The sequence below is a fragment of the Halichoeres trimaculatus genome, unplaced genomic scaffold (genome assembly GCF_033239565.1).
Source record: "Halichoeres trimaculatus isolate MK-OKI-2021-1 unplaced genomic scaffold, fHalTri1.1 fHalTri1_scaffold_16, whole genome shotgun sequence".
NCBI classification, from domain to species: domain Eukaryota; kingdom Metazoa; phylum Chordata; class Actinopteri; order Labriformes; family Labridae; genus Halichoeres; species Halichoeres trimaculatus.
The window spans coordinates 10,777,910-10,797,786 of NW_027437194.1; the positions used below are offsets into that span (position 1 = coordinate 10,777,910).

At 41.0% G+C, this 19,877-nt stretch overlaps 3 protein-coding genes across 5 annotated transcripts in view; 1 reads left to right on the forward strand and 2 right to left on the reverse strand.

The window, feature by feature from the left end:
- Nucleotides 1-59: 59 nt before the first annotated feature.
- On the reverse strand, nucleotides 60-1,823 carry pbdc1 (polysaccharide biosynthesis domain containing 1). The gene is made up of 6 exons (XM_074689873.1): nucleotides 1,742-1,823; nucleotides 1,244-1,309; nucleotides 1,031-1,090; nucleotides 786-926; nucleotides 460-571; nucleotides 60-377 (listed from the first exon to the last, which is right to left on the reverse strand). Exons 1-6 carry the CDS (start codon nucleotides 1,769-1,771, stop codon nucleotides 286-288), a joined length of 501 nt encoding a protein of 166 aa, XP_074545974.1. The 5' UTR covers nucleotides 1,772-1,823; the 3' UTR covers nucleotides 60-285.
- A 1,226-nt stretch (nucleotides 1,824-3,049) lies between these two features.
- dmtn (dematin actin binding protein) lies at nucleotides 3,050-14,621 on the forward strand. Of its 2 annotated transcripts, XM_074690855.1 has the most exons (14): nucleotides 8,600-8,689; nucleotides 8,775-8,918; nucleotides 9,042-9,086; nucleotides 9,926-10,034; nucleotides 10,267-10,311; nucleotides 10,395-10,529; nucleotides 11,013-11,107; nucleotides 11,194-11,299; nucleotides 11,390-11,445; nucleotides 11,684-11,729; nucleotides 11,955-11,962; nucleotides 12,213-12,278; nucleotides 12,414-12,494; nucleotides 12,719-14,621. In XM_074690855.1, exons 1-14 carry the CDS (start codon nucleotides 8,600-8,602, stop codon nucleotides 12,830-12,832), a joined length of 1,140 nt encoding a protein of 379 aa, XP_074546956.1. In that variant the 3' UTR covers nucleotides 12,833-14,621. The 2 variants fall into 2 exon arrangements, with proteins under 2 accessions (XP_074546955.1, XP_074546956.1); XM_074690854.1 differs by lacking the exons at nucleotides 11,955-11,962; nucleotides 12,213-12,278; nucleotides 12,414-12,494; nucleotides 12,719-14,621 and adding exons at nucleotides 3,050-3,307; nucleotides 8,267-8,313 and having other exon boundaries at nucleotides 8,609-8,689; nucleotides 11,684-11,887.
- Nucleotides 14,622-17,411: 2,790 nt separating this feature from the next.
- ppp3ccb (protein phosphatase 3, catalytic subunit, gamma isozyme, b) overlaps nucleotides 17,412-19,877 on the reverse strand; it is a 36,065-nt gene continuing 33,599 nt past the window's right edge. The window contains exons 13-14 of one of the 2 annotated variants that reach the window (XM_074690019.1): nucleotides 19,209-19,235; nucleotides 17,412-17,858 (exon numbers count right to left, since the gene is read on the reverse strand). In XM_074690019.1, coding sequence (XP_074546120.1) covers nucleotides 17,686-17,858; nucleotides 19,209-19,235 — 200 coding nt within the window. In that variant the 3' untranslated portion in view covers nucleotides 17,412-17,685. Of the gene's footprint in view, nucleotides 17,868-19,208; nucleotides 19,236-19,877 lie in introns of both variants that reach the window. The other variant, XM_074690018.1, reaches the window with a different exon arrangement.

Here is a 19,877-nt window from a genome sequence, read left to right on the forward strand (position 1 = left end):
TCATTGATTTTTACATCACTGCCTTCTCTCTCGCACTTTTTGTGTGGTGAAAACTCAGATAGTAAAACAAAGCTCATTTTATTGTTTCCTCAGATACAGAAAAACAAATCTGTGTCTCAAAAAAATAAACAAACCTTTTACCATTGGCACATTAAACATTTACAGTAATACAAAAAGTGTTAAGGTGGCGTAGGCTCTTTCTATGGAAACAAAAACCAGGTTTATAGACATGAAACACAGACACTGGAGGTTAAATTAAAATAAAAGTTTGTGTCTTGGAGGAGGTTAGCTCTTTGCGCTCTTCGACATAAACACGGTGTTGTTGTAACCCTCTCTGTTCCGGGCGATTTCCACAGCAAAGAACTGAACTCTGGTGGCTAAAAACAGGAAGATATTACATTAGAGGCTTTTATTTTGAAATGATTAAGAAGAAGAATCCCACAGCGAGCTGAAACTCACCAAATATAGTGTTCTCCTCGGTGTAGTCTTTCTCACAGTCCAGACGCAGCAGAGTACCATAGTTAAAATCCTCCACTAGACCTTCAAACTGGTTACAAAACGGACGCCATGTCTGAAAACGCACAGAGGAACATGCCAGATGACTGTAGAGACAAGCTGATAAAGCCTTGAGAAACTCTGAGGCTATTTTTCACTTAATGCTAAAAGAAAAGTAAGATATTATGACATACCAAAGTGTAAACAGACATAGACAGATTTTAATCAATTTTGTTTAATAGGAAAATGTAGATCACAACCACATGAGCGTATTCCTGGTCTCTCCTCACCTCTTTGGCCTTGTCAGACTTCAGGTCGTCGGCTTTCAGCACTTTGATGTCCAGATCTTTGAAGGTTTCTCTGAAGGATGAGTAAATTTTATCGTCCAGTTTGGTCAGCTTCAGGAACTTTGGGTCGACCGATGAGATGAGCTGAGGGAGGAGAAGTTTGATGTTTAGAGGTGAATCAAAGCAGATCTTTGGCGTGTAAATATGGATCAACATATTCTCAGCCCAGATGACTTTGTGAGTCTTACATTGAAGTAAACTTCTGCATGGTTGTAGGCCTTCATGGCCCACATGACTTCCAGACGGGGCTGAAAAACCAAAACAAAAAGGGTAGTGATGCAGCTGTGTGGCCTAGTGCATGATGGGAAGTATGCCAAAATCACATGAATTTATCATTATACACACAGGGATCTTTCTGCATAAACACAAGAGAGTGTAGATGTTGGGTTAAGTCTACTTACATCGTTTCCATATGCTTCTGCAGGCAGAGACAGCGCCTGTGCAGCTGCTGAGGCTCCCTCCACCCCCTGAGAACACACAGACGCACAGAGTAAAGTTTAAACTACAGGCTGCTGTGACACTGACAGCAGATAGAAAGTTAACACTCAGGCATGAAGGTGGTCGCTACAGGACTACAACTCCCTCATCATAAACAGATTAATCTGTAGCGAGCAGATTATGAAATACACTCCTCCTAACATGTCACCTGGTGGCATTTATAAACATTAACAAACACAAACCTCCTGTCAGAGTCAGTGTTTATCCACAGCACTGAGTCTACACGTGTTTTCTACACAGGCTAGCTCATTTAGCATTAGCACAACATGCTATCATATCACGCTAATGGATTCAACCCTAACTCTCTCCCAGCCTCTAAAAATATCGTAAAGACGAAACATTTTATGATGTCAACTTTATAACAGAGATTACGTTCACGTTAGTGTTGGTTTTGATCCTACCAGAGAGGCCAGTCCATCGTTTAACGCCATTTCTCTCAACCGAAGATCGCCTATTGGCAAAGATGAACCTCTGTATGTGGGCTTTAACCCTGCGCATGCGCCTTGTCTACCCGACAAACAGTGATTTCGACTCCTCTAAGTTCATGCAACGTGCTCACTTTTTTTCTTTTTTTCACAAATAAGAAAATATCTCACCAGTATGTTGTTTGAATTCTTAATTTCTTTACCTGGCAGGTTAGTGAACATGACGGACGGATATTAATCATGTATGCAGCCAAATATCTGGCAGAGTGAGCCGTCTTGTTTATTTTTAGTCTCTGAGCTCAACTTTGACTCGTTATAACGTCATGAAAATTAAAGGGACAGTGCAAATTATAAACGTTTCTTTTCTCTTAGTTTCATTTGATTTATTTTTTATGTTAGCCTGGCCCACTCACACTTATAACTTAGCTACAAATTAATTCTTTATATATTTTTTACTTTAATTTTCTTATTTTCATATAAAATATATCCGTTTACACCCTAAAATATGTTTATTTGCTCACATCAATACAAAATAAATAGGAAAATTTTACAAAGTAAATAAAACATAAATGTCAGAGTATGCAAAAATTAAACAAAAAATGTGCAAATGTGAAAACATTTTATCCATCATTAAATTTAAAATATACAAATAGCCCATGACTTGAAAAATATACAAAACAGATATTTTATGTCATGCAGAGAATTATATATATATATATATATATATATATATATATATATATATATATATATATATATATATATATATATATATATATATATATATATATATATATATAATGTGCAAAAAATTGTTTTAAAACACACAAACCATTTTTTGTGAAATTAGAATTAGAATTGAAAAATGTGAAAAGTATAGGGAATATATAAAAAAATCACATTAAGGAAAAAAAAAGAAATCACAAGAAAGGAATGAATATTTCTAAACACAAAGATATTTCTTGAAATATATCAAAACATCATGATATCCCAGAATAGCTCACATTTTATTTGATAAATAAACAAAAACAAGCAAAAAAATAAGTAAAATAAAATAAATAAATGTGGGGGGGGGGGGGGGGGGGGGGGTACATATAAATTTATTTTTTGAGGGACTCTAAAAAAAGACGGTTATATTTCCTTGATTCCTTTTTCAGTTTTGAAATCTTTGCGTAGTTGACCTTCGAGGCCTCCGTAATTAACGGACTTATACCCTGATATTATCAGGGCTTGTTTCTCTGCAGGATGCTGGATCAGGTTTCTACTGCAGACATGATCTGAGCTGGAAACACAGAACTGATTGTTCTCTAAACACAGAAGCGAGAGGAACACAGCTTCCTCCTCCTCCTCCTCTTCTTCCTCCTCCTCGTGGGGTCCCAGCAGCCTCCTGTCCGGCTCTCAGAGCAGCCACCTCCCACATCACCCCTCCTCCCCCTCCTCGGCTATTCCTCCTCCTCCTCCTGGGCTCTGCCTGTCGAGGAGCGTCTCCGTCGCTCTCCTGGAGGATTTCGCGGTGCTCCCTGCTTTATTTGCAGTTTAGAGGTAAGTAAAAAAAAACCTTTTATTTGTGTATGCCGTGTTTGTTCCGGTTTTGAGCCGGGATACAGCCTGTGTTTATCGCGCTGCTGCAGACGCACTTGCCTCCTCTCCTCCTTCTTCATCATCATCTTCATCCTCGAAGGCCACATGATGAAGAGCAGACGACGGACGATCATTTTAGAGCGGCTGTCTTTTTCTCTCTTCATCTGTGGATTAAACACTGAAGGTTTTTTTAATTGTTAATCTCTAATCTCAGTGTTAGGCCTCAGCAGGAGGATCCTCAGCTTGGATCCTCCTCATCCTCCCCACACAGAGCTGTGTTATTACTCACTGTGTTATTATCCTGTGTTATTATGCTGCTTATTACTCACATCTGTACATGCATGTGAGGCCCAGGCTTTCTCCAATAATCACGTACATATATGATCTGGTTTCTGGATCATTCAAAGGTTAAAACAGTCAAACAGAGCTATCCTCAGTCTGAAGGAGCCAGACTGATCTCTGAAGGAGAACATTTTGTTTCCAGATGTTTTGTTTTACGACCCTGTACCTCTGACAAATTCATCCTTTAATCATCTTTAAGACTTCATGAGCTGCTGATGTTTGGCTCGTTAAAGCCCTGGCTAACCACACCATGTTTCCAGTGATTAGTCCTTTATTTGTTAATTATTTAGTCTGTAAATGAACAGAAAAAAGTGAAAATACACATTCACAGCTCTTTTAATTGTGTTTTTAATGGAAAGACTCCCCTTCAACAAAGAGCTCTCTAGCCAACCAGAGAGAGTGATAAACTGCTTTTATTTGACTTTAAAGTGAATGTTTTATCATTTAAATTAGCTAGAAAGTAAGTTCTAAGATAACAAGGTTGGCATTTCTTGTCTATAATTGCAGATATGTTATTAAATCTCACATAAGATGAAAAAACTGCAAAATTTCTGATTGAACAAGGTCAATTTAGTTGAATTTGACAATATTTTGAGGGGGAAAGTGGTTAAAAAAAAAAAAAGAAGCAGCAGGTTTAGCTTAAACTGCCTTTTTTTATTGTGTGGTCTCATTCGCACCTGGAGCATGGTATTACGAAGCTGAAACATGAGCAGATATTGTAATTTTGGGGTCATTTATCAGGTAAAAATTCCAGAAACAGCTTCTTTACCATTAACAAAAATAGAATTATTGGCTCTACCTCTGGTTTGCCGAAACTGCCCTCCAAAAAATTGAGAAAAACACCCCTTTAACCTTTGACTCATGAAATAATAATGATAAAACATTGAATATAAAGAAATAGAATGTACATTAAATTGAGGGTTTTATGATTTGATCATAAAACTTCTGTTTAATCTTTTTGCAGGGTTTCCAGGGAAACTCGGCCCCTTTGGTTTTTTACTTTAACCTTATTAAATGTGTTTAAATTGTGTGTGTGTGTGTGTGTGTGTGTGTGTGTGTGTGTGTGTGTGTGTGTGTGTGTGTGGTCCCACTAATGGCCCACACACGGAAACACACACACACACACTCTCTGAAGCCGGCTGCATTGATGACTCTGTGGCAGTTAAAAGCTCTTAGTGATAAGACTATCGGACACACAGAGCACTCAGACTCCAGCTGATGGATCAGCCGTCCTCAGAGACACACACACACACACACACACACACACACACACACACACACACACACACACACACACACACACACACACACACACACACACACAGAGAGAGAGAGGAAGTGATTAAATTCACTCCTGAAGCCTAAATTTCATTTTTCTGTTTTTTAAATCCTGTATTGTTCTCTTCAGGTCTCTGTCAGCAGTAAATACCTCAGGCTACTTCAGATTTTTGTCTCCTGACATAGACCTGAGCAGGTAACAGACTTGTTTGTTGTAAAATATTCATGATAAGTAAAGAGGAACAGATTCAGCAGGTTCGAGGCTGATATTAATGCTCATACAATAAAATAAATGCTAACATAAGCAGGCTAACATGCTGCTTAGCAAGCATATCATTTACCGTGTTTAAATTCTTACTTTGGACAGAAAACCTACTGATGACTCAGAGCAGTGAGCAGTGGCTCTGAACAGGAGGCTGCTAAGCTATGAAGCTAGAAAGGCCTTATTCCAATGATAGATGTACTGAAAACAGAAGAATCTACAACAATGTTATATAATGAGCCTGTGCACACAGATCTGCAAAAACGTCTAAAAACGCAGTGTACCAGGCCAGTGGATGGTGATATAACGTTGTAAGGAAACACAGCTATTGTGTATAAAAAAAGAAGATGTTTATCCATCCTCGAACTGATGCCAAAATACACACACCATGGGCGCTGACATGATGCCTTGGTGGCATGGTTTGTAACCTGTGCAGCAGAGATCAGCCACCATTGTCTCAGTAAATGTGTAGCTTGTGGAGTCCATTTACACATAGTTATATTACGTTATCATGTAACTCACAGGGCCTATAAGAGCAGCAAGCTAACATTTGCAGATTGTAGTTTTATCAACGTTAGCTAAGAAAGAGCTACAGCAAGTGACCTTCAAGATCTTCTGTGTTAACGCACAAGTAACAAATTTTTTTTTTTAATTGACAATGATCAAACTTTGACGTTTATGTTTAACGTTTCATGCATGTGACTTCAAAACTTTATGAGTTTCACTTGAAGGAAGCAAAACTTGTGCTAGCATAGAGTACAGCATTGAAGACAGATATAGCACAACAACTAGCTTTGTGTAAAATCCCTGCGCCAGCAAGTTTTTAGAACGATATCTTGTGAACGTAGTGAGTTGTCAGTTCAAGTTCGGACAAGCTGTTGTTAGCCTAGCTTAGCATTAAGGCTGGAGTTAGGGGTAAAAGCTGGCTTGTATATGTAAAAATGATGTAACATCTTTAATTCCCACATTCATATCTCCTTCATTTAATCTGCACGGAAAAACAAATAAGAAGGCCACATGTTGAGCTTTTATTGGATGATTTGTCCAAGAATATAACCACACCTGTTCCTGTTTTTAGTTCCTGATTAAGATTTAAGATGAAACATCCTAACCAGAGAACCTTTGAGGAGTTAGTTGACGTGTTTTCTAACATTTGTGAAGAGCCAGGTTCCCTCTGTTCTCAAGCTTCATGCTAAGCTAATTCAAAAAGCTGCTGAATGTAGTTTTACATTTAGCACAGGGACGCTGGCTCTCTGGAGGGAGGAGTGTAACCACAGCAAGAACTGTTGAGGATAGGCTGGGCGTTGGCCCGGCTGGGTGAGCTGATAAACAGAGAGGAGGGAGGAGAGGGGAGGGCGGGTGCATGAGATGATGATGGAGAAGGAAGAGGAGGCAGATGAAAGAGAAGACGAGAAGTGAGGAGGGGGTTGACAGGAAGTCGGGGTCTTTCAGCGGAGGAAATCCTCCGGGGCTGAGATGTGAGCAAAGCGGCTCTCATGCTGTTAAGGTACAAGGTGTCTTTCCTGTAAGCAGGACTACACACCCCACCCCACCCTCCTCACCCCTCCTCTGTCCCCTGAGGTGGCTCTGATAGCAGCCAGGCCTGAATCTGATTCACAGTGTTGTTTTACACTCGGCCTCCTTGTCCCATCATCCCGGCCTGGTCCTGAGGGATGTGCTGTCTCTGCTCGGGTCTGAAGGTCTGACAAAAGGATCATTTGTTCTGGAAACCAGACAGAAAGAGGATCTATCTGCTCCATCAACACTTCAACCCTGAGTTTAGCTTCATCATATCTTGCTTCACAGGCTTCACTTCAAGTTTATGTCACTTCATACCTTAGAATATATTTCTCAGGTACAATTTTGTAAAAGTCAGGGTAGTGAAATTTCAGGGCCTAAAGGAGAGTCAAAGTCTCACATCCCAAAGATCCTGTGTTCTCAGGATCTTACGTTCCAAAGCTCAGATTTGTTTTGGGTCCCAGGCTCTTGTTCCCAGGGTGTAATGTTCATTTGGACCTATGTTCCCCACTCATTAGTCCCACTGATCCCAGATTTCCTTCATTCAGGTATTCAAATTGTTCTGTGCACCCAAGAGCACAGAGTCAGCTCCAGAGATCTATGTTCCCATGATACCAGTGTCCAATACTTCCACTGTCACGAGTCCAGAATTTTAAGGTCATACTTCCCCTGAGTTACTGAGGACCTATGTTCCCAGTTTATGTTATGTTTATGTTCCTCTGTTATGACCTCTGTTTCCAAGACACTAGACCCCCAAGGTCCACATTATACAAAGTTTCTTTGTTCTTAGTAATCTTTATCCTCAAAGATTCTCCTGTAACATATTTTGCTATGTTCTTTTTCTGTGTTTCCGAGGCTTTTTTGTGGCCCTGTGGTCTTGAACTATAAGATCCTGTTTTCTCAAGGCCCTGAGTTCCCAGAGTCAAAAGTTACAGAGGTCAGGTTTCATAAAGTCGAGGTTCTAAAGAGGTTTTGATATGTTATTGTCAAGGAGCTGTCTTCCCATGCTTTTATCCTTCATAGATTCAAGGGTCTATGGTCCTAGAGTCTACGTTTTTAGGGTCCTGGATTTATGACTGACCTTTGTCCCCAAGGTGTGATGTTTCTTTGGTGGGTTGTTTCAGGGAGCCTTTTTTCTCAGCGTTTTTAGTGTTTTGGTTCCCAGGCTCCTGAGTTCCCTGGTTTCAGTCTCTTCAAGTCCACCGTTCACTGGTCTTGTGCTCCCAAGCTGGTTGGTTTCTGATTTTGCCTCCTGGGTCCTTCATCCTTCAGGTCCTGCATTCTCAACACTTGCCCAAGGATCTAGGTATTCAGGGTCCTTAAGTCCAGTATCCCAAAAAAGTCCCATGTTTAAGGTTTCCAGGCCTGCTTCCCCTCCCAGGATCTGAGTCTCCCAGTTTCTGTTGTCAGAGCTTTGGCCCAGCTGAGTCATTCTTCCTCTCATTCACAAACTCCAGGCTGTCATATAATGATGCTGTAAACTGATGAATACACTTCTCTCTGTCTCTGTCTCCATCCAGCTGGTTAAACTGAACTCGGAGCAGGTTTCTCTCCAGTCATGCAGAAGGTAACTCATCATCCTGTTCCAGCTTCATTATCAGACTTATTAAAGTAAGACACTCCCTCACTGCTCCAGCACTCTGTCCTTCTGTCAGTGACGATAGCGTTTAACTTTGGATAATTATTGATGTATTGGAGCAGAAAGTTGTAATTTAATAAAGTAGAGAAAGACGGACAGGACGGAGAGGTTTTACCCTGCTGACGTGGTGTCTGGGTCTGGGTGTAGCCTCAGACTCAGTCAGCAGGATGATTACATCACTTGATGCTAACTCATCTCCTGACTCTTTCTGATGATGTCACAGCTGGAGGGACGGGCGACCCCAGTCAACCTGCCGTCATCGAGGGGCTCCAGCACACCGGGGTCTCCTGCTGCAGGCGTCATGGTAACACACACCTGTCCAGAGACACCTGTTATGATTTCACAAACATGCAGTCACTGTGCTCTTACCTGTGTGTGTGTGTGTTCAGACCCGGCTGAATGACCAGGTGGTGGGTTACAGAGACCTGGCAGCTCTGCCTCGAGATAAAGCCATTCTGCAGGTGGAGCGACCAGACCTGATGACCTACCAACCACACCTGAGCTTCTCCCCGCTCGACCAGCCGCGCAGAGAGGTACGCTGCACTGCTCTGGTCTTATTCTTCTGACTTTTGTTGCTTTAATCTCATTGTATTGTATTCTTCTGCTCTGATCTCAAGGTGGTGTTGTTGTTTCTGATTGTGTTTCTTATGTTGCAGCGCTCTCTTTCCCCTCCACCGTCCTCTCCTCCCAGGTCTCCCGAGGTAAGAGCAGCCTTAAAAAACTCAAACTAATTTTATAAATGACTTTATTCAACTGAACCATGGTGGTAAATATGTCCTTACTGCAGCAAGTTTTTTAAAAAAAAGGTTTGTCATTAAAGCTGCTGCAAGGAATTTTTGGTTTGTTTTGATTTTGGCGCCCCCTCTGGTCATATGTGATTTGTGTGGTTCTTTTCCCCTTCATCCCCCTTTAAGAGATGTTTGTTATAGTTTGCAAAAAAAAAAGTATTGTTTGAACACCTGAGCCCCTTGCAGGAGCTTTAATTAACTCTTGAGTGTTCACTCAGTGATCACTCTGTAAACAGTTTCAGACAGGCAATGAACTCCTGATGACCTGGTCCAGATCTCCCATGAGTTGGTAGTTTTATTCAGGACAAACAAGGGTCTGACTGATGTTCCTAAACTCTGTAGCAGCTAGTCCCTGTCAATAACTTCTCTGTTTCCTCTCAGAATAAAAAAATGTGACATTTCAAACCGTTTCGGTGGAAACCTCAGATAACAGAGAGCGTCTGTTCAGACTGATGCAGCGGTCAAACAGTCAGCAGGGGGTCAGTCTGTCCAGGAGACTTTAAATCAGGATATGATATTATTCTTGATGAAGAACAGTCTAAATGACATCTGTGTGAGAAACTGACTGGAGCACACTTAGCTTAATGTTTGTATAGCTTTTAAGCATGCTAATGTTAGCTGCTTGGTAAACATTGATCAGTTACAGTGAAAATGTTTATTTCTGCAAATATCATAAGGCATTAAATGGTTAAATGGACTTATTTCTATGTATCTGTGCGTGTGTGTGTGTGCGTGTGTGTTTTATTTCCCAGCTGAAGCCTCGCAGAGCAGAAAGTGAGAGTGGCTCCCCCGGTGGATCCACACTGCAACTACAGGCTGTACGCAAAATCAGCACCAGCCAGCAGCACTTCCACAGACCAGGTGTGGTTTCTTTACTCACCTTTAAGTTTAAATTTCAAAAAGTCAAGAAGTAATTTAAGTTTCAAAATGAAAAGAAATATTCGAAACAAAGATATTTTGTTTGTCAATAAATTCACATTTTACTCTAAGTTTTGTGACACGACACAAACTTTTAAGTTTTATACGTCTGATGTTTGTGTTTTTGAATCCCTGGACTACCACCCACTGATTGTTAAATCTCTGTTTTTCCTAGATAATGGCACGAACATCTACAGGAAACCTCCGATCTACAAACAGGGTGAGCTTCACCTTTAAATCAGAGTTAGAGTGTTGGAGTGTTTCCTCTGTGGAGCTGAACCACCTTCACCTCCGTCTCTGCAGATGGGACTAAACACGGAGAGGGCCGTGGCGTCATCCAGTCGGCAAAGTTCCCAGCGGCTCAGCCCCCAGACCCCAACCAGCCGTCCAAGATTGAGACAGAGTACTGGCCCTGCCCCCCGTCTCTGGCCTCTATGGGTAACACACACCGATTCTGTTAGCTTGTCTGCACAGATCTGTACCAAAACCTGATTCACATCCAGATAAACCAACTGATGCTCACTCTATTCTGGACCTTGAGTCTCTATGTAGTGTGCCCTCCTTTGGCTTAAATCACCAGACAAGTCCAGAAAAAATCCTTATATCAAGATATTAAAGATAAAAATGAAGCTTTTTTCAAGAAACCAAACAAGAATATTTTTGTTACCTCACTGGCAGATTTCTTTACTCTTTACAAACAATTCTGGCATCATTTTTATCTTATAATGAGACCAATTTTACTAAAAGAAGTCAAATACACTTTCAGTTTTTTCAGTAGAAATGTGCTCTACCTGCCTCCTAGTTCTTTGACACTCTTCATGGGCAGGTGGAAGGAAAAGAGTCTAAGCACCAAATAAAACTTATTGATGTGAAGGCGAAGGTGTCTGTTTTGTGTCTAACTTAAAGTCTTAACTGTTGCAGAGATCGAGTGGAGGAAGAAGAGGCTGCAGGAGGAAGACGAGTTTGAAGACCTGACAGATGAGGCCAAGACCCTGCAGGAGCAGGAGCTGGAGAAGGTTTGTGAATAAAAGTCTAAATTTAACTCCCACCCTCATGCTGACCCTAATGTAACCGATGGTTTCTGTGCCTGTGGTGGATCCAGATCAAGTCTAACCTGGGCCGTCTGATCCTGAAGGAAGAGAAGGAGAAGGCGGTTCACTTCCGGAGGAAGACACAGTCACTGCCCGACAGAACACACATGCACAGCAGTAAGACTGGGGCTGGTTTTTCGGGGTTAGGACCCGGGTCCAGGGTAGATCTGGTCTCAGAGGGTCCTCTTTGTGTTTGTGTGTCTGCAGGTTTTTCTGCAAGTGCGTCAAAGTCTCCTTCACGTTCCGGCTCCGGACTGACCAGAGTAAGTGATGTGGTTCACAGCGTTCATGAAATCAAACCTTAAAGAGGGGAAGATCAGAGCATCATGATTAACACAGCTAGATGATGAGGAGTTTGTCCTCTAGGTGGTGCTATAGGTTAACTTTAGGAATCATGACGTCTGCAGAGCTCTGGCTGCTGTTCTCATCTGAGCCACAAACTTCAACTTCAACTTTAACGATTGAATCTGAAGTGTTTTGATGATTTATCTTGTTTTTCAGATGCAGTCTGCAGAGTTTTCCTCAGACAGAGAAAAAGGACCAACAGGTGAGACCCCCACCTCTGCACATTCAGCTCTATACAAAGACTTAAATACAGAGATGTTTCCTAAAGCTGCAGAGGAAACAAACCATAACATCTGCAATATTTTTAGAGCTCAGAATGAACATGCAGTTAGTTTTAAACCCTAAAATTCAGGCAGCAGCTCTGTGAATATCACCACTCCATGTGTTAAACCTCACCGTTTGATTTTCTCTTGTTGTGCCTTCACAGCGGCTCAGGTAAGCCTCTTTTATGTTTCTGTAGCATGTGCATGATCAATCTGAACATCTGCATGTCTGCTGCTCTCAGCTTCACTTTCTGCACAATCTGAAGAGCGTGAACACGTGTTCGTGCTGAATCTGGATCTCTGCTTTCATCATTATTTGTCTCTTTCTGATAAACTACTCCAGCTTCAGGCTTGGAGTCACACAGATATCTCTCGTGTGTAATAAGGAGCATTTTTCATGTTGTTGTTTTCTGTCTGAGCAGAACGGAGAGTCTCGAAGGGATCGGATGGACAGAGGGAACTCTCTGCCGAGTATCCTGGAGCAGAAGGTGAGACATGCTCCAGCAGCAGTGAAAGCAGCTCATTCCTGATCTACGCACAGAAAAAACATCCTCACAGTTTATTAACTATCCTAAAGAAGAAAGAAAGAAATATTTTTTAAGACGTCTTTACTTTGTTTTCAGATTTATCCCTATGAGGCTCTGATTGTGACCCACAGAGGGCGCTGCAAGCTGCCACCAGGAGTCGACCGCACTCGCCTTGAGGTGTGTGTGGTTGTATTATCTTCATGTTTTGCCTTTGTGGATAAAAATCTGAATATCCTCTGCGCATCAGGATTGAAAAATAAGGTCATCCTGTTTTTTGAGTAAAGAAGAGAAAATGTTGAACATTTCTGATGTTTTGAATTTCTGATGGTCTTGTGAATATTTTCTAAAGGTGATGACATTTGATGAGTTCTCAGTCTCTTTTCCTCTCCTCCTCTTCTCAGAGGCACCTCTCTCCGGAGCAGTTCGAGCAGCTCTTTGGGATGCCGATCGCAGAGTTTGACCGTCTCTCGTTGTGGAAACGAAATGAACTAAAGAAGAAAGCCTCGCTTTTCTAACAGGAAGTGACCTCATGCCTCTGAAATACTTGATGCACCGCCTGCTCTGAGAGAAGGACGAGGAGGGAACATTCATCACGTTAGTCCATGAGACATGCCCGCCATCTTACTAACCAATCAATCATGCCCCCGGATGTGTGCTGGCCCCGCCCCCCGAGGTTCAGAGTTGACTGAAGGCTGGCCCTGATTGACCTTTACTCTGACTAACCCACCTGATGATGCACTGACACTCATATTACCTGTGCTGCACTTATACTCACCACTGCTATGTCCTTCATCTTCATCATCAGCCTCATCATCACCTTCATCATCATCATCATTGTACTCGTGTTTAGTTTGACTCCAGAGGTCTGAATCAGACAGTCGGGTTAGCACGTTAGCAGCTATCCTATGGTATCACAGAGCTGGTTCATGCTTTAGCTCCACGTTGAGAAGCAGATATGACCTTAAGATGCCAAATTATCTTTGAGATGAATGTAAACGTGGTTTATTTGAGGAAATCTGTCTGGTCTGAAGGTTTTTAGTTTGTTAAAGCCAATCTTTAATCTCAGCAGCAGTTATCGTCTAACAGCATCAAGTTCTGTCTCAGGAATTCTGTCCTTAATCTCAGAATTCTTGAACTCCTGCAGTTGCTTTTCACACAGATTGTTTTGGATGCATGTACCTGATTGGTCAGCAATCCTCAGACTCACATAGAACCCAAGATTAAATTTGCCAACATAAATGGTAAAAATAATCATTTAAAAGCCAACATTGGCCTCAGCATCAGTGCAGTAATTTGTTAACAGAACTCTTATGGCTTTTTAAAGCTTGACTTCTCTCTTTGGAAAGAAGAAACTCCCTTTAAAGCTTAAAAATTTGATGTCAGGCTGTGTCGAAAAAGAGTCGAAACTAGAGATTAAGACCATACTCATGAGGAAAATGCTTGAAGAGGGAAATCAACTGAGAAGGACGAACAGGGGGAATCGCCCCCTGCTGGACAGCAAAGATAATGCAGCTAAAACACATTACTAACATTAACCAGCAGTTAATACTGCCTTAAAACCTGATTATCCTAATGGCAACAATAATTACTGCACTTTCTTTTTTCTTTTTAAATCTTGAAAGTGCTGGTTTGACTTTGGGTAGCTAATTTAAGTTTACAAATGAAGTATATAAATAAAGCAGTAACAATAATATTGACGGTAATAACTAATAATAAAATAAGATATAGAAATATGAAAAAAAAAAATTACTATGAACTAGGGAGGCCTTATAACTGGAATAGAATTTACAAAATTTGGGATTAATCAGGGATTCCACCTTAAATCAGGTGTCCCTCCTTTCATGTGTGTTCCACAGATCTGAAACCAGCTTCATGATACCAGTCCAACACCAACCAGAACCCGACTTTCTGATCCAGCCCTCTGTGTGTCTGCTTTAACTTGAATGACAGCAGCAGATTAATGTCACGTGTTTAACATGTTCTGATTGTAAACTCTATTTATTCAGTGGAGCTTTAATTTATTTCAGGATTGTAATTTTTATGCCACGTTTCTTTTTTCTACCGTGATGACATTTTATGAACATATTATCGATGTACAATTTGTTTTTTCTTATGATTTAATATTCCCACAAACGTGTTTATGAGATCTTAAAGGAGCAGTCCGTAATAATCCATGTTAGCATCTCTATTTTGTCTTCATGCTTTATCTGGTCACACCTTCACACCATCCAGTCCTTATAGTTTCTGTTTAAAGATGTACAGAGTCCAATAAATGAGATAAAAACAAACACGGACTCAGGATTTTATTCCCAAATTAACTGATTACTCTACAGTTAAAGGATTACAGTTATACCAAAGAAATGGTTCATTTTTTTAATTTAAAGTGTAACTTAAAGGAGTCCAGATACTTGAGTTTCATCTGGTGACATGTTGGAGTGTTGCTGCAATGCATCCTGGGACATGTAGGCAGGAGAACTGCCTTTTCCATCATCATCTGAAGCAAAGATTCCCGCATATCTTACGCATTTCTTCCCCAGTTTTTTATTATTATTATTTTATGATGATGTTGGAGCACCTTTTACACCTCATGGATCATATGTGTTATATAATTAGTATTTTATATATTTAATTAAAATTAGTAGTTTAATTTATATCAGGTGACTACATGTCTTTTCAGCTATGCCTGGATCAAATTTGAGGGTAGGAATAAATGCATCTTTTCAACTAATGAAAGATGTTTTACATTCTTGCATTAATTTCTTTTTTTTAAATTATTTTTGGGACATCTCGTACACTTTTCTCTGCTTTGGAACGTATTGTGAGAATATTGGCACACGCAATTTTCCTTCTTTGGTAAATCGCTTCTCACCTGTTTCTTTCTCCTTCATGGCGTATGTTGTAGTTCTGTGCTTTTAATCACCAGGTGTCAGATTTGTTACTACACTTTAACACCTTGGCGCTGCAGTGAAGCTTTCTCCCGCTTGTTGTGATGGAGTGTGTCGGTTGTTCTCAGACACCCCCGCCGTTGATTTCCCATCATCATCCACCTCTTTCTGCCTCACTGCAAGCAGCGACTGGTCCATCTCAGGTAATGATGTGGAGGGATTTGTGTTGCTAAGGAACATATGGGCCTCCACACAGAAGAGCAATGTTTCAATGCCACTTGTCTCCTCGCACAAAGCAACGCCTCCCACGCCGGCCTTTGATTGGCAGCTGGCGACGCAGAGATGGTGTCCTTGAGCAGCAGCAGTAGCAGCATTCAACAGACACACAAGCAGAGCAGCATCACTTTTCTGTTTTTTTATTTGAATGGAGTGAAACATCTACAGAAATGAGAGGCCTCGCAATACATGGACTCCACAAAAAAATGTCTCTTCAAATTTAGCTGTAAAGAAAACAGAAATCTTGATTTGTTTTTTCTCTGTACATTCTGTGAGATATGTCTGAGACCCAAACACAAGTCAGAAATGAGGCCTCACTCCCGACTTAACCCACCCGCCCCGAAAAATAAAGAGCAAAACATGTAATTCAAACCCACCCAGGTTCGATTTATCAGCTGTCACACACCTGAAATACACCTCAAGTCTCTCCGGCTCCTCTTTACATCAGTTTTAAAGGAAATCTCTGGTTTAAGTCAGCATTAGTTTGTTGTTTCTCTCAGTTACACCAACATTAGACCCACAAGGATCAGATCTGAGATGTCTGGAAAGAGACATGATGGGACAGAAACACAACGGGAACAAGCCTGCAGATTTAAGATGCATCCAAGGTGGAACTTCGGGAGGATTTCATCCCAACTTTTATGATTGAACATGAGAAAAGAGTACATTTTATCTATCTGACACCTGAAGTTCAGTTAAAGTTTCAGGAAATAAGAAAAAAACACAATAAATGAGCCAACACAAAAGACTAAATCACACTGATAGGTCAAACTTTCACTGTATTCACCTCTGCTGTCTTAAGTTCAACATAATTGTCTTAACTGAGTTAAGTTTTAATGTAATTCTCTCTGCTGGGTCTCAGTTTTAATGTATTTCTCTGTGCCGAGTGTTAGTTTCACTATATAAGTGTCTCTGAGTTTTAGTTTTACAGTATTTCTCTTTGCTAGATCTTAGTTTCACATTATTTCTCTCTGCTTGGTCTTAGTTTTATTGTATTTCTCTGCTAGGCTTTAGTTTTACTGTTCCTCTCTCTGCTGAGTCTTAGTTTCACTATATATTTGTCTCTGAGTTTTTTGTTTTACTGTCTTTGTCTCATAGTTACAGCTTGACTTCAGACTTTGTCACAAACCTTGAACGATTTGGATTTTTGCAGGAAGGGCTAAGGATGTGATAAAAGTAAATGTTAAAGTGCATAATGTGAAAATTAGGATTTAGGTTTTAATTTTTTCACGTTTTGAAGGATATCTACATTTTTAAGCTGTCTTTTTTTACTCTTTCAGCAATTTATTTGATGATTAGGTTCTTTAAGATGAGATAGAGATTTTCTTTGGGGGAAAGTTAAATAAAACTAAAGGTCTGTTTCCATTTGAAGGCTCATCTTTGTCATGGTCCAGTTAGAGATCATCTCAGATGTTTCCTTGTGGAGCGTGATGTTGTCAGAACTGAGGGAGATAACATCAAACATGTCTGACATAAAAATCTGAACTCATGGCCTGGTTACAATCTACTCCTGGAGCTCTCTGCAGCGTCTTTCTGCGGGAAAGCTGCACCTTGAGTCCAGATTTTCACTCTCTGCAGTTTTAATAAAGCAAAATAACCTTTTCTCTCCCCTCCCTCCCCCTCCTCCCATCCCCTCTATTTGGATAATTAAACCTAAATCTATGTGTTTGTAAAAAAAAAAAAAACATCACATTGAAAAGAGGGAACAATTAAAATATACATATATAATATAAATGTCAATACTCGCTCTTCAGAGCTCAGTCACACTATCATTGGCATAAGAAAGGATGGATCTGACTGTGTTTGTGTTTGTGTGTGTTTGTGTGTGTGTCTGTGAGTGTGTGTTTGAGTGTGCGGGCACGAACACAGCGTTTGAATGAGCGTCACTTCCTCCCTCGACACAGAACGAGACGCTGACGGACAGACAGGTGTCGCCCCCTGGTGGTCAAAGAAGTCCACGTCGCGTGTGCGTTTGAGATTTTCTTCTGTTCAGTCTTTAACGATGATATTTAATTGATGATAAAATAAATTAAGCGTGGTGAGAGTCGCTTGGACTGAACTGCCTCTTCTCTTGCTCGCAAAGGAGACAAGAGAGGAGAGGAAGGAAGCTAGGAAGGAAGGAAGGAAGGCAGGAAGAAGAGGTGGAAGAGAAGCTGAAGAGGGGGAGTAAAGGGGAAGGATAAAGAGAGGAAGGCAGGAGGGGGGATTTAGGCCTGTGCGTTGGTGCCGTTCTTGTCGGGGGGTCCGGTGCTGGCGGGCAGGTTGTTGAGGGAGGGGGCGGCCTCGTTCTTGCTGTCCCGGCGAGGAGGCATCCTCTCGTTGATGCGGTCCAGACCTCGGGCCTCCTCGAAGCTCTGGATCTTGTGCTGAGGGCTGAAGCCTTGGATGGCTGCGGGGGAAAGGAGACGTGTGAGAAACTCCAACCAATCAGATTTAAACATCCATACACATCTTTTTGTAACTCTGAAGCTATCCTGCCTTAACAAAAACAAAGATTCAAACTTATTTGACTCCATGTTTCACAAGTACAGAAGACAAACTTAAATTAGGGAATTTCTTTAATTTTGAGTCAGGTCAACAAGAAAATTATTTTCTTATCTTGGTTTCACTGTTTCTGTTTGCAGGGTTTGAGTAGTTTCACTGAAACTGTTTCTTCTAAGTCAAAGTTTCACTGTACCTCTCTACTCTTTCTCAGTTTCACTTTATCCCCCTCTGCTGAGTCCCAGTTTCACTGTATTTGCCTCCTCTGTGTCAGCTTCACTGTATCTTCCTCTAGTGAGTGTCAGCTTCACTGTATCTGCCTCTGCTGAGTCTCAGCTTCACTGTATCTGCCTCTGCTGAGTCTCAGCTTCACTGTATCTGCCTCTGCTGAGTCTCAGCTTCACTGTATCTGCCTCTGCTGAGTCTCAGCTTCACTGTATCTGCCTCTGCTGAGTCTCAGTGTCAACTTAGTTGTTTCTGCTGGGTCCTACTCTAACTGCATTTATCACTGCAGAGTCTTAGTTTCACTTTTTTTTTTGTCTTTGTTACATCTTAGCTTCACTTTATTTGCCCATGCTTAGCCTCAGTTTCACTGTCTCTGTCTCTGCTGAGTCTTATTTTCACTATACTCATCTCTGCTAGGGCTTAGTTTCATTTTATCTTTTTCCGCTGAGTCTTGGTTTTACTGTAGCCAGCAAGTCACACCAACATTGGCTAAAATCTACAAGAACAAAGTCCTCAAACTTGTATTTAAAATTGGGAAAAATAAAAGAAAAAAGTTTTGCAACCTTGTTTACTAACTAACAATTTAAAGAATACACAGAGGACCAGGGAAAGAAAACTTACTTCATTACAGGACAAGGACAGCATGAAGACAAAGAAACAGACTTCATTAAAGTGACATTTCACTGCTTATATGGATGACATCTCCTCACTATAAATCTGTAGTTATAGTTTTTAATTCCTCGTTATAGAACATTAAGATGTCTCCATGTACAAATGAAACACAGGCTGCTGAGGTGCAGCCGGTGGAGGAGATGAGCTCTCAACACAACAACATCACTGACATTTAAAGCTTCATTTTGACATTTTAGAACAACAGGATGCTAGTTAGAGTGGCTCTTTGGCCGTGACAGCCTTCATCACACATTACTGACACAGAGACCACAAACACACACTCCATCACACACACAGTAACACACACATAGAAAGATAAGATTAGAGATAGATTAGAGAGATGGTTGCATACCTCGTGCCTCTTCTGCCTCTACGGTGGCTGTGTAAGCGTGAGTAGAAGTGCCATGCCCAAAACCAATGGAGAGAGAGTGGGAACATTATCAATGCATTCAGTTATTTACACTGCAATCTGTCAGTCCTGTTAACATGGAGTCAATCATCATTAGGCCCCGCCCCTCCATCAGACCACAGCTCAGCACAGGTAGAGAAAGGTGATGATGGTCATTAAAAACTGAGCTGCCCTTTAGAGACAAATATCTGCAGGTCAGTTTAAACACCACTCACAGTGAAGTGCTGTCTGAACCACAAGGATTATTACACTTCATTTAAAGGACTCATTGTTTCCCACTTTGCACTGGGGAAGAAGTGATGATCTCTTACTGAGAACATTACGCCAAAGAGTAAAGGCTGGTTTTACAACGTTTTGTTGTAGATCTGTGCAGAAGCCTGTGCAACACCTCCTCCAAAACATACAAACGCATTGAATCAACACAGACTATATACACCCTGTGGTTGGTTGGCTCGCATTATATTTCCGGAGTCACACCCTGCGTGGACTCATTTTTAACAGTTTAATTTTTTTAATCTACATCCAATCACCTGTAAAAACTTGAAAAAAAAAGTTAATCCTAACAATTTTAATATAAAGTTCAGTCTAAGGAACGTCATTGCATTTGGAGCA

What these genes read in the sequence shown, in the direction of transcription:
- pbdc1 (XM_074689873.1), bottom strand. Translation starts at nt 1,771, where the DNA reads ATGGCGTTAAACGATGGACTGGCCTCTCTG. An exon ending in CAGAAGCATATGGAAACGAT is followed by an intron (nt 1,091 to 1,243) that starts GTAAGTAGACTT and finishes TTGGTTTTTCAG; the next exon opens with CCCCGTCTGGAAGTCATGTG. An exon ending in CGAGGAGAACACTATATTTG is followed by an intron (nt 378 to 459) that starts GTGAGTTTCAGC and finishes TCCTGTTTTTAG; the next exon opens with CCACCAGAGTTCAGTTCTTT.
- dmtn (XM_074690855.1), top strand. Translation starts at nt 8,600, where the DNA reads ATGTCACAGCTGGAGGGACGGGCGACCCCAGTCAACCTGCCGTCATCG. An exon ending in TCGACCAGCCGCGCAGAGAG is followed by an intron (nt 8,919 to 9,041) that starts GTACGCTGCACT and finishes CTTATGTTGCAG; the next exon opens with CGCTCTCTTTCCCCTCCACC. An exon ending in GCAGCACTTCCACAGACCAG is followed by an intron (nt 10,035 to 10,266) that starts GTGTGGTTTCTT and finishes TGTTTTTCCTAG; the next exon opens with ATAATGGCACGAACATCTAC.